The sequence below is a fragment of the Solanum pennellii genome, chromosome 6 (genome assembly GCF_001406875.1).
Source record: "Solanum pennellii chromosome 6, SPENNV200".
Lineage (NCBI taxonomy): Eukaryota > Viridiplantae > Streptophyta > Magnoliopsida > Solanales > Solanaceae > Solanum > Solanum pennellii.
The window spans coordinates 58,830,966-58,843,955 of record NC_028642.1 but is presented as its reverse complement, the minus strand read 5'-3'; the positions used below and the strand labels follow the sequence as shown (position 1 = coordinate 58,843,955).

The 12,990-nt window shown below is 35.6% G+C and overlaps 3 protein-coding genes across 3 annotated transcripts; all 3 read right to left on the bottom strand.

Annotated features, from left to right (window-relative positions):
• Positions 1-2,047: 2,047 nt before the first annotated feature.
• LOC107021461 (protein EARLY FLOWERING 4-like) lies at positions 2,048-2,879 on the bottom strand. Its single transcript, XM_027917654.1, has one exon. It carries the CDS (start codon positions 2,707-2,709, stop codon positions 2,305-2,307), a length of 405 nt encoding a protein of 134 aa, XP_027773455.1. The 5' UTR covers positions 2,710-2,879; the 3' UTR covers positions 2,048-2,304.
• Positions 2,880-3,142: 263 nt separating this feature from the next.
• LOC107021550 (inositol 3-kinase) lies at positions 3,143-7,055 on the bottom strand. The gene is made up of 2 exons (XM_015222235.2): positions 5,857-7,055; positions 3,143-3,643 (listed from the first exon to the last, which is right to left on the bottom strand). Exons 1-2 carry the CDS (start codon positions 6,709-6,711, stop codon positions 3,365-3,367), a joined length of 1,134 nt encoding a protein of 377 aa, XP_015077721.1. The 5' UTR covers positions 6,712-7,055; the 3' UTR covers positions 3,143-3,364.
• Positions 7,056-8,570: 1,515 nt separating this feature from the next.
• LOC107021302 (nudC domain-containing protein 2) lies at positions 8,571-12,730 on the bottom strand. Its single transcript, XM_015221937.2, has 5 exons — positions 12,494-12,730; positions 12,259-12,407; positions 12,137-12,185; positions 11,468-11,610; positions 8,571-8,903 (listed from the first exon to the last, which is right to left on the bottom strand). The coding sequence occupies exons 1-5, from the start codon at positions 12,540-12,542 to the stop codon at positions 8,817-8,819; spliced, it is 477 nt and encodes a 158-aa protein (XP_015077423.1). The 5' UTR covers positions 12,543-12,730; the 3' UTR covers positions 8,571-8,816.
• Between the last annotated feature and the right edge of the window lie 260 nt (positions 12,731-12,990).

Below are 12,990 nucleotides of genomic sequence, written 5' to 3'. Positions count from 1 at the left end.
TAAGTGGTTTTCTCAGTCATCCGCCACAGGAAATGGAGAGTGAATTATTGGTCCACTGATCATCTTAAACACTGGATTACAATAAGGAACAACAATTCCACAGCCACCAGCACAAACAATTATGATGAAATTGTCTATTTCAAATGCAGTATCAACTCACAACAGTAATAGAATATACCATGAGGACAAGATACCACATTTGAAGCACAAGATATGAGACAGTGCTTGTGGGGAAAACATATATATGCCAGTGGGTTCAAGTGAAGATCAAAATGCCACTCAAAAGCAAGATGCGAAGGACCTCTTATCCTTAATGACAACAATAAGTAAATCACAAAAGGGCCTCGGCTGTGTTGTTCTTGTCTGAAATATCCTAAAACTACTTTTCCAAACCAAATCTCTACCTCACATAAAATTTTTCAGGCGAAGTAAAGATAGTATATAATTTGCATGAACGAAACAAGCTTAAACATGCAGTAAATTAAAAAGCTTCAGCTTCACTCCAAACATATATTATAGATACATGAGAGATTTCTTCCTAACTTTATACGACTGATATAAGTACCAAACGGACTTGATAGTGAAAATCATAAATTGATGAAAGGAGCCACCTCCCTACTAAGGCACCACAATGTAAAACAAGCACAAGTCATACAATGTAATGAACTTTACAAGGTTGTACGCTCAGTGGAGCCAAGTACAATTATACCTACGACAAAAATACTGTACACAGGCTTAATGAAGATCAAATTCACACCATAGCTGATAATGAAGTAGCAAGGTTTCTGCTACGTTTTAAAGCAATGTGTGTTGTTTACTACTTTTATTTGGCCTTTGCTAGGAAATATAGGAAATGTACAGCCTACACGCATACAGAAGCCTACACAAGTCCACTGTCTGGATGAATGAATAGTCACACTTAAATAATAAGTTGACAACAAAACTTTAGCAAGAATTAGAACCACTAAAGTGGCCAACGCAAGAGATTCTCGGAAAAATTAGCATGACATATATTCCAAAAAAGTTGATTTGTATTTTAAATCATGAATGGATCCTCCAATGCAACATGCGGAAATCTTAACACATAGGCACAAGTGTCCTGTATACCAGTCATCTGTCTGACATGCCTAATGTAATTAGGAAAACCTCATTGTACATGAATTCCTCAAAATGTTAAGTCCAGATGTTCAGCTTCAGAAGAAAATAGAGATAATGCAAAATCATGGAATAATGAAGCAACTTTGACAATAATCAAACAGGTAGCAGATAAAGGTTCATATTCAGAAGCAAGTAAAGATCATAACTCAAAAGTAATTGAAAAGTTAAGCAACTTTGACAATAATCAAACCGGTAGCAGATAAGGGTTCATATTCAGAAGCAAATAAAGATCATCACTCAAAAGTAATTCAAAAGTTAAGCAACTTTGACAATTAACAACCGATGAGAAATAAAGGTGGTGATCCCTGGATGCCGAAGGCGTCCTTGGGGTGATCTCGTAGTTCCTACGGGGTGGAGATGATGGGCACAGCCATGCAAAACACAGAGAATAAACTGCTAGCACTCGCTCGAAGATCAAAATACAAGAAGTAAGAACTTTGATTAGCTATTGCAGTTGAAATAAACATGTCAAGGCCTCTGATCAGCTAAGAGGATCATTTGACTGGAAGATAAAATAGAAACTGACCCCAATGATGGGAGATTAAAGAAGATAAAACTAAGGAAATAACAAGTTTAAACTGCATAAATACCTCAATCACCTTTCCGTAAATAAGTTATGAAGAGCATTTGAAGCTTCAGGAGAAGAAATCACGAAAACAGAGGAAATACTGTGTGTAAATGACATAAATACCTCAAACACAATCACGTTCGCGGTACATCAGTGAATGCAGACAAAAGCAGCCTCGCAAATCAGCAATCAATCAACATGACATAAATACCTCAAACACAATCACGTTCGCGGGACATCAGTGAATGCAGACAAAAGCAGCCTCGCAAATCAGCAATCAATCAACGAATCATTCCTTTAACAAACATAAAAAGATAGAAATAATCACATTGGTTAATTACCATTGACATCACAAGAATTCTTAATCTAAAACAGCACAGTATTTTACTCATCTTATTTCGTCCACAAACAACAAGCATCAATATACTGATTCAACACAGACAACTCCGAATTATTTAGGATAAAACACATGATGAAGGGCATAAACTAGCTAGAGTATATACAGTAATAAAAACCTAAATTTTATAATTAGGATAGAAGATGATATTACTAAATTTCGATTCACCAAACGAGTTGACTCAGGATTCGGCGCTGTCCACATTATCATCGCGATTTTTAGATTCAAACAAAGCAAGTTCCCGTCGCCGATTAACGATGTTGCAGAAATCTACGGAGAGATCAGAGTACAGGCGAGAAACTTTGGAGATATTACTATTTATATCTCGAATAAGAGCGACGTTCTTCACCAGATTATCTCGAAGCTTCGATTGATGATTTTCGTTCACCTGTTGAATCAGAGCTCGGTTCTGATCCAGAACCGACTGTACCTCCCGGAAACACTTTGTAATCGTTTCCCAAGCCTCGATGTCATACTCTTCCTCTTCTTCGCCGTCGACGTCATTTAAGCCGTTGAATCCGCCGCCGTTTAACTGGTGGCGACTGAGATTAGAAAGCTCCGTTAGGGCTTGCAAGGCATCGTCCATGATCGGAACCACCCCGTTCAGGTATCGACAACCAATAATTCCCCCGCTCTTTTTTTTTGTTTGTTATATGTATCATCTTCGTAGTGTAGATTCGAGTACCACGCTCGTGACTCGTGAGTGATTTTTATCTTGACAAACGGACCATTTGGGTCCCACGATAACAAGTAATTCCACACACCCTTCTATTTTGATGTGTAAAAAGAGGTAGGTGGCCGTAGAAGAGTGCTAGCAATTTACATTCTATTCTTTCTCATCCTATTATGTGAAAAGTTTTAGATTAAAAAATTGTCCTAAAGAAAGATTTATATTATTTTTTAAAAATACTAAAAATAAAGACAAACAAATTGAAAAGAAGAGAGTAATATTTATTTTATGTTTGGCTTGAGCGTTGTGGCTTCTTCATATAGATCTTAGCAGTGTCTTATTCAGCAAATTCAAGTTCTTCCTCCATTTTTTACTGAGCATCATAGTTTATCCAAGTACTAAGAGAAACTAAATAATCTGCGCCTCATTTTGGTAAAGCTAATTCTGCAATTACAAGAAAACTTTAAACTAATGCCTAGTAGAGAGAATATCATACTTGGAACTCTCTTTATTCAGAACTAACAACTCTAACCAAATATTCAAGAGCGTGGAACAACCACACACTCGTTATTCAAGGTTTACTATCAACTGATTTAATCGGTTCTTCACAGGCAGGGTTAAGTGGTAATCTCCGATGACCATTGCAGGCGGGCTGTTCCAATGCTCCGGGAGAACTATGCAAGTCCCATTTACATTCTTTGATAGGGTATGATGGTACCACTTTGGCGGCACTGAGAGCTGCTAGGAATTCTTCATGATCAAATGGCTTCAATCTCTTTGGTTCGTCTTCATGTTTCTCATGGGACCCAAAATGTTGCAAACTTCTTTTTAGCACCTCATCCTTCACTTTCTGGAGAAAGATTAAGAACTAAATTAGCAAAAACATGGCATTCAAAGAACATGCGATATTCTCATAAGCATGAGAGCAACTCAAATAATGAAATCACAGTCAGTTGTGTTTACATGGTAATTTGAACTTGCTTTGAGGAACTGCCTTTGTAAGAGGATCAACAACGTGCTGATCCGTGGGACTCTATCTTTACATCATGACGATAGGTGTAAAGTTCTAATCCTCTTCAACATACACATGTCATCACTAATGGATCTAACTTATAAATCGATCATCAGAAGAGGAGAAGAGGAAGCAGGCCAAGAAGAGAAGGTTCAATAAGACAAGCATCCTGGTGTTTGTTACTCATTTCTTTCTCTAGAAAGACTTTCATGTAATCTCTGACAGATACTCATTTCTATGGACTTAATAACTTAGTGTTCCTATTTGAATCTCTGGCAAACCCCATGTCAACATTAGAACTGCAGCTGTTTGCAAGTTTCTGCTCACTAGGCTCCAGTCATAAAATCCCTATTAAAATAGCTTGATACAGAAAAAAGTATTTATGCATGATGGGAACAAGCTAACAGCATACCTGACTATTATACTGCAAAATATAAATTCTAGTTCTTTGATGACTGTTATTCAGATAACATTAAGAGCACAATATGTGTTTGGGAACTCTCTTCTATTACTTGTGATTGGATAATGATTTTCTCTTCAAAAGTTCATTTTCAGTTCGGCTTCTAACTTTCTGCGGTTACTATGAACTAATGATCTACAAATGGAGTGCAACAATATGTCAAACAATCTAAGAAATTGATATCTATAGATAGTCAATGACTAAGCACATTGCCCTTTTGCTAACACTCACCAACAGTACTGCATTTCCTCCTCCACTCTATCCAATACTGATCCCATGTAAAGGCAATATCCAAATTCCATAAATTCGTGTATATTGGAGATAACTCTCTTTCCGCTTTTTAGTGTTCTAGGCACTTCCAGCAGCATTTAAGTTTTAAAGCTGATTTATTTTTACCTTTTTTTTTTTCATTTTATACTTGTCCATATCAAAGATTTGCTGTAATCATACCCTTCGGATGTGGTTTGGGCTTGGGACTTCCATGTTGGAGGTCTCGAGTTCGAAACCCCTTGTAGCGAAAGCAAGGGGTTTGCCTTCTGGATCGAGCTCGTTGCACCGGGCTTGCGCAGTGCGGGTTACCTCTCCTATGGGTTTGCGAGCTATTGCACAGAAGCAGAGGTTTTACCCTGTGCGCACCCAAAGGGTAGCAGCTGCAGGTTTTCCTTGTCATCAAAAAAAAGAAAAAAATACAGATCTGCTACAATCATTAGCAGAAAAAGATATCTTGGTAAAATCATGACCAAGGGGATGACGCTACCCTTCGTATGTAAGGTTTATTCAACTGGGCAAGCATCATACATATTTAAGTATAGAAATATCTTAAACTTCTCTTAAAAAGCAAGAGAAGGCGAAGGAAAGAAATATCAACTAATAATTGGAACCCCTTCTCTTTTTTAAACAAAAAGCAAAAACAAAATGCAGTTCCATATATTAACAGTCTAAGAAAGAAACATATAAGATGGGAAAAAACATTAATAAATGAAATTGCAAGATTGAGTGATAGGTTAGAAGAAAAATATTATCTTCCTAGTAACTTTCTTCCCAAAGAGATCTAGAAGTCTTATCAGTGTTTCGGCTCTTCCTCATTTTTCTATGAACGGCAAAAGAGGAGAAATAAAAGGTGTATCCAAATGGAAGGTAGCCGATGTAGTTTGCTTTTTTAAGTGTCAGAGCGTCATACAGCAGTAGACTTCTGTGTATAAACTACTGCATATTTTAGTGACACTGTCAAGTCTGTATACTTCTTATTTGTATTTGAAGTTATGACAACACTTGAATATATTGTAGTCATTTGTGTGTTTCTATGAAATTCTTTGGTTGATCTTCAGCTCATCTCTTCATATGCATTTTCTTCCTACTCTGTAGAATTAAAATTAGAAAGTAAACTAAACAAAGAATGCATTTAATCTGCTAACTTACGTTTCACGTAGTTCAACTCGTTTGATTGATCTGTCGTAAGAAGGTGCCAATTTCACAATTATCAACAAGCTCATAAAAGCATTCAAGCATTACAAAATTAATAGTTCAACACACTTAAAACACTGGCAAACAACAAATGATAATGCATAATCAATGGGAGTATCTAAACAACCTGTACCATCCGCGAGTCGAACTTGGGAAGCCCAATTTGCCCTACAGTCAGTGATCCGAAAAAGTTTCCCAGCAATGCAGCATCTGGTACTGCCAATCCATCAACAAGCCCTGCAACTAAACCTCCAAGAAAGCTATCCCCAGCTCCTGTTGGATCAACTTGATAAGCTGGAAAAGGCGCAATGGACAGTTCTTCATCTTTAGAATACACTGTACAGCCATCTTTCCCTTTTGTCACTACCACACAACACCATTTCCTTGCTTCCTCCACATCCACAAATGGTGCCTCATCTTCGGATGCTTTCAAATACCCAATTCTATTCAACAACGGCCAAAACCCAGTTTGATTCAAATGTACAAGATTCACTGTTCCATCAACCGGGTCAAATACCCGAATCAAAGCTTGGATATCAACAAACACTACCTTACACATCTCAATCATCCGTTCAAGGGTTTCAGGCAAAATCTCTCCACCAACACCTACAGCTAACCCAAAATCAAATTTTGAGTTCGGGAGATCCGAGGGAGTCACCGGGTCACATGCAGTGACCCGTTTTAAGATCCGATCTTGCCGTGTGCTTTCAGTAGAGAAATAGGCGTGGAAAACGGTGGTTTTGGAAGAGGACGAAGTGATCGGCCGGTGATTAACAGAGTAAACAAAATCAGGACCCACTTTAGAAATGTAATCGGAAGAAACAGACAAACCATCAAGCACGGCGGAGATGAACGATGCCGCTCCACCCAGTGACTCCGCTATTACGACGTCGTCTTTGATCAGAACATCGTGACAGTAATTCCCCACAATTAAACACCGATGGGTTGTGGATACTGATGAATCTTTCGCTTCCTTCACCATAATTTAAGCTTGTTCTATCAAAATCTTCCACTTAGCTCCGAAAATGGTAGGGTTTCAACTGAATCAAATAATTTGAAAACACAGTTTTTGCATGGTTTCTCAGTTCTCACCAAAAGAGTGAAAAGGGTCTTGAAGATATGGCAACTACGGCGCGAAGACAAATGGCTGAAAGAGCTACGTGCATCAGCAATTCTGTGTATGCTTTATACATGTGATTTTGTTTTCTCTTATTATAGAAGGGAGATGGGAGTTAGGAGAAAGTGTTTTCGATGTAAAATGCAAAATAGTAAAGAGGGGGAATATGTGTGCTTTCATTCAGGCGTTGAAGTGCGGACCTTTTTGGAAAAGGATTGATTCTGTGTCGTGTTCAATTAAAAGTATTGTGCAACGTCATATTTGGCCAGATCAATTTACTGCAACAGGTAGATTTATATTTAAATTCAATATTTGAATACATAATAAATAAAGTATTTTATAACACATGTTTAGTTCAAATTTTAAAAATTTTATTTTATATATTTTCAAATTTATATATAGTAAATAAATAAGTTAGTTATATTGTATTCTTTAATTATATGAAAAGATTTCTGTAAAGATGGATCACGGGCATAACTCAATCTCAAGGTTGAATTAGATCCATGTGCATACCTTTACTGTATGTTATGTGGTATAACATTTTATAGAAAACATGATGTACATATCTTTTCAATTTCTATCACTATTATACTCTCTTGTAAGTAATATAAATTTCACGATATATTCGATTATTAAATATGAAAGTAAATGGAAAGTTCTAAAAAAAACTGTTGTATATTTATATACAAAATCCCCAACAATTCATATTTCTTCATCCCACATGTATATGCTTTTTCTTTCACATTTTTGTTAGCAAAAGTACTATGTAGTTGGATTTGGTTTACACAACATAACACTCTTGTCTTCTTCTTGTTTTTTTACTTAAAGTTATGGTTACGTGTTCTTTCAAGTATTTTGTTTTCTGTTTAGCATCTTGATTGTTTACTAATCATATAAAATTATGTTCAATTCTTTAATTGATGTGTAAGTGTTTAATCTCTCACACGAAAATAAACAACTAAAATTTTGTTTTAATAACCTGTGAAACAACTTTTAAATTCAAGGATAAACAAGATGTGATGCTTTTGGAGATAGTTAATAGATCTTTTGTTGGACTGCTCCAATACAAATGAGGTTCTGCCACATGCACATGATTATTTTCATATGAAGCCTATTAGATGGAAGAGTTAACGACTTCACAAAACAAATTGTAGTCATGTATAATTGTTTTTCTGATCATTCTCATAGCGTAATTTTTTTTCTTAAAAAAAAGGAATATTTAGTATCAAGTTTAGTTTCTCTCTAAGAGTATAGTAAACTTACATTTTGTGAATCACTTGATTTATTAAAAAAGTTGTCTTGCATATACATGAAAATTTTTTACGTCTCTTTTATCCCAATCAGACTAAAAATGAAGAGAAAACCAAGTTGTGATTTACTATAAATTTACACGGCCATTAATAGTGGGAAATCAACTTTGTTGCTTCTATATTTCATGATATCTATTGGATAAACAGAGATTTGCATTCATTATTTTAGAAACTTGAATTTATTCCTTCAACAATTAAAGTTTTTTTAGCAATGTGCATTTGATTCCTTCAAATTTGTTTCACTTCATCTTAAAAAATCATACATCTTTATATTCTTTTCACTTTTTGTCGAGTATAATTTTGATATCATTTTAACAATGTGGAATTTATAAAGAATCTTTGCCAGCAGAATCCCTAAGCACAACTCAGAAATGAAAGATGGCGCATTCATCAGACGCTATTGAAATGACAAAATCAGATATCATGACAATTTTTATAACCTATAAGAACGAAACATTATCTGTATAAGCAATCATATTTAATCAACAACAAAGTGATTAATAAACCTTACCAGTAAACAAGATGGTTACCAAGAATAAATAATTTCATAAAACATTTAGGAATTCCAGTGGAGAGCTTATAATCCTGTTTCTCATCATAACAATGCATATCTAGCTAGGTCCATAGTTATAATGAAACTTTCAAGATAATAGAGCAGTATCAAGTTGAGCTAATTCCCCCCATGAAGGTCTTTGGATCAGGACAATTCCCAGAGAATTGTGCCTGTGAGAAATCAAAACCGGGATTCTGCAGAGACGAGATTCTTTGTTATCAAAAGGAAGTGGTCAAATAGTATAATGTTTTAATCAGTTCTGGCCCCCAATTTGAAATAGTATGTAGAAGATGCAAAACAGCTCACGACAGATACAAGGGTGAATAACAGAACTCCAAGATATTGACAAGACAAGTCTTTTCTATAGGGGCTGTCTAATAGTGTTCAAGCAATATGTCTAGAAGTATAGCATTCATTTGCATCTGCAGATTACAAGTGCATAGAGAAACTAAAGGAAGCTAAGTTGGAGGTATCTAATTTGATCCAATAGATAGACTGCTCATGAAGCTTGAAGCAATACATAGATATATTACATACAGACAAGGTGGTCATGTGACACAACATGTCTTAAATAGTTAATTGAAACAAAACCAGATTGTTAGAGAGAGAATGGAAAGAAGTACACCTTAAAGCAACTGAACCTATGTGGGCTATGGCTTTTTGACACTAAAATTTCTGGAAAAGCAAAAATTGATACGGAATAGCTAAAATTGAATCATGGAGTCTGGCTTATCAATACTCATACATAGAATCCAAAGACTCAAAAAATATGAGAATGATGTCTATGATATGGAGCATCATTTTTCCAAAAAATACAAAAAGTAACTCCACCTAAAAATGTAAAATAAGGGCCAAAACAACAAGACATTTAACAATTTAACAAAATGAAAATGAAAAGGAACGTCTAATTCCTCAATTTCATTAAGGGTGATATGCATACGACTAGAATCCTAATGTTAAATGTTAATGTTAATTATTGCTAAATCCAAATCAAGCGGTTTAAGACAGCAAGCTATTTTCCAGTTCAAAACTTATAAAGGCTCCAGCAATTTCTCAATGACAATAAATTGAAAATGAAGCCAATTGAGACATTGGATTGAGTGCTAAAAAGTTCCAACTACTGGTAAAAATCTGAGAAGGTTAGTGACGATATTTCTGAAGCTTAATGAGTGTATTCATGCATTAAGAAATCTAATTGGGAGGAGATTCATATAAAGCCTTCCAAACATTCAAAATATGTCATACCCTGTTGTTTGACTGGCGACTAGGAGGTTAACTCCTAAGGAAAATGAAAGCAGCAATTGAACAAACAATCTGTCAATAGCCTGCGCTGGATCTGCTTTGGAATGCCAGTAAGAACTGCCAAGCAGCATGCCAGTACAGCAAATAGCAAACATGCCAGACTCACAGACTCCAATGTTTAGTGAGTGAGATGTTTAATTTTACACAGTATATGAAGAAGCAAGCATCTCGTTGTTCATTCACATTATTGTCTAAGGGACTGCTTACACTCAATGAAGCTACAAAAATCAAGCACACTCAGTACATAGACAAGCACAACATATCTGATTAGTAGCCCAAGTAACTATTGACTCTCAAGTGACAGACATTCAATAGTAGAGCTCGTCTAAATCATTTAGAAACCTCAAACCATCACCAGCATCACCATAGGTTCCTAAAAGCTTAGCCTCTCTAGAAAATATGTGATGTATATGAACCTCGCTTACACAATTACACTCATCTAACTCTATCTTGGTTCACATATCCTTTCCACTAACCTTTACTTTCACATAACACTCCGCCTAGCAACACATCATTAGTTAAACATGGAAGATAATAAAGTTTCTTCAGGGCAGCCTGTCTTAATTTCCGTAAAAAAGAAAAAACTTTGGGATTCTTAGACACAAGCTTGTCTGATGCTCCCAAAATGTTGTTGCTCTACACAGGGAACAGTAATATTTTGCTTATTTGAGCAGATGGTAAAGAGGGAACAGTAATGAAATCCTACTTATACTTTGGAATAAAAGTTCAATAAACTATTACTTGCTTTTTTTTTTTTCTTCTATAAGTTGCGCGAATGAAAAAAGAGAAATGAGTCGTAGAGCGTGGAAGAAAGGAACTACGTGAAATTAGGGATTTCTGCAGAAAGTGACAGATATGCATAACAAATTCTGAGTTTATGCAAGCTACAAACTTCCCTTGTATAACTTTCAGCAGTATCCTCTTCCTTTTTTGTAAAATTAAAGCTCAGCAGTATCCAATAAACTATTAAAGGCCTTCCCGTTATTAAAGGTAAAATACTGTTTTGTAGGAGGTCTTCCCTGTTATTAAAGGTAATTTCATTGCTTTCAGGAATTTTAGAGCTCCTAGAAACTAATAACAGTTTAACAACAGAAGATGAACCCATGGGAAGTTATGAACCCAGTCCACATGGAAGCCACTTCGGGGAAAATCATCAGATATATTTAAGTCCAAGAAAACGGTCAATTAAAAAAGCAATCCACAAATTAAACATCAATGCGTAGAAAGGGTCAAATATGAGTATGGCTAGCCCACCAAGAAGGGCACAATGAGTCAACCAACAAAAGAACAGTAAAAAAAGCAAGTAACAATTTACTCTTCAATGAATCAACATGAATGAACAGCGTGGAAGTAGAAATCAGGTGAACACTTCAACAGAAGCAACCGCAGGTATTCCTAAATGATAGGAGAATGCAACATATGAGACATAGATTTCAGTAGAGCTTAATCATATTACCTCTTCTTGGAACCTTTGAAGCATGAGCCTTTTCTGTTCAAGATCACTGGCATATGGATCCAACTGTCCTTGGCCCAATATAGGAGAAGACCATGTCTGACCTTTATCCCTCTTCTGTAAGGTTACATGCAGTATATCATCCTCTGTCATTTACCATCTAAGTTAGACCAAATTTATCGGTATACTTGCTATTAGTAGCAATTTATCAATGATCGCTCAAACTAATTATATCTAAACCTCATAAGTTCCATAGAACTGAGTAATACTTCACAAAAATACACTCAACTGCAACTTACAACAGCTGACTATTATAGCTAATAATTGTGCTGATTCCACTAGACTCAGTGTTCTGAACTAATAATGTTCAAACCCTTTAACTTTGCTAAGAATTTCAGGGACATTTAACCACTAGTATTTTATGTGCTCGAGACTACATGAGTTTCTTTACGCTGTTCCCTAAAAGAGAGACCAGTACCACAGTACCAAGTAACAATCATCAAAAGCAGTGTGCCAGCAATTGATTTCAGTTGCCAAAAACTACAAAGCAACAATCACAAACAAGCAAGGTAAGCTATACAAATCCCATGTATCCATTTTTCCAGTTCCATCAAGATTCTGTTACCAGAATTAAAGAAAATCTTACCCTTATTAAGGAAAATAATAAATTACCTAGAGTCCAGAAGGAACAATCGGTCTTCACTGGGTTCATCAGATCATGCTGCAAAAAAATAATTAAAGGTGAGAATACTAAATTATTAGCTTACATAAAACTAAGAAGTTGAAGAACTTACATTAAGGTAAGGTGGATTGCCTTTGATCCCAACTTCCAAATGCTTAGACTCAATCTTGCAATAAAATAGCTTCTTCGGAACATTTTCTGGAAGATTTATGTAAATGTTCAATTCTTCAAGCGTTTGGTCCCATTCGAACACCTTCTGGCCTGAAATTCAATTGTCAACTCCACAATCAACATTACCATTTTCCATGTGCACAAAATAGTTAGTAGTAGATGAGAGTTAGAAGTACCATTATGGACGAAGCTGTGACGTTTCTCGGGGGCTAATTTTTCAGCCATTGATTTTAGGGTTTAGTTTCTGATTTGGGTAATTTTCTCTGATTTTTGTTCTTCCTTGGCGCGGAACTGTTCTTTGTTCCGGGTATCTGTCTTCCTGTCTGGTTCTCGTGGTCTCGAATCTTCTCGACCCGGTCAAACCCTGGGTATGGTATGTCTGGACTGTCTTTTGGTTAAACTTCTTGAAAATAATTTTTCTTCAGGTAGTATGTCAAGTACGGAAAGTTACACATCCGATCGGTTAGTCAAAAATAATTATATTTTTTTAGTTAAATACATATATGAGAAAAAAATATATTAAAAAAAAGTATTAATATATTATACATAAACATGTTATTTAATTCAATCTACATTTATATCTTTTAAATTTAATTGGGCACAAAATATAGTCCAACTTATATAAAAGCTGAACTAGCAGTAAAGTGAGGCCCAAAGAAGCAGTTTGGATGCT

Coding starts and splice junctions, on each gene's coding strand:
- LOC107021461 (XM_027917654.1), bottom strand. CDS start 2,709: ATGGACGATGCCTTGCAAGCCCTAACGGAGCTTTCTAATCTCAGTCGC.
- LOC107021550 (XM_015222235.2), bottom strand. CDS start 6,711: ATGGTGAAGGAAGCGAAAGATTCATCAGTATCCACAACCCATCGGTGT. Junction 3,644..5,856: donor TCGACTCGCGGATGGTACAG/GTTGTTTAGATA, acceptor ATCTTTCTCCAG/AAAGTGAAGGATGAGGTGCT.
- LOC107021302 (XM_015221937.2), bottom strand. CDS start 12,542: ATGGCTGAAAAATTAGCCCCCGAGAAACGTCACAGCTTCGTCCATAAT. Junction 12,408..12,493: donor TCACAGCTTCGTCCATAATG/GTACTTCTAACT, acceptor ATTGAATTTCAG/GCCAGAAGGTGTTCGAATGG. Junction 8,904..11,467: donor TTCAAAGGTTCCAAGAAGAG/GTAATATGATTA, acceptor TCGTCTCTGCAG/AATCCCGGTTTTGATTTCTC.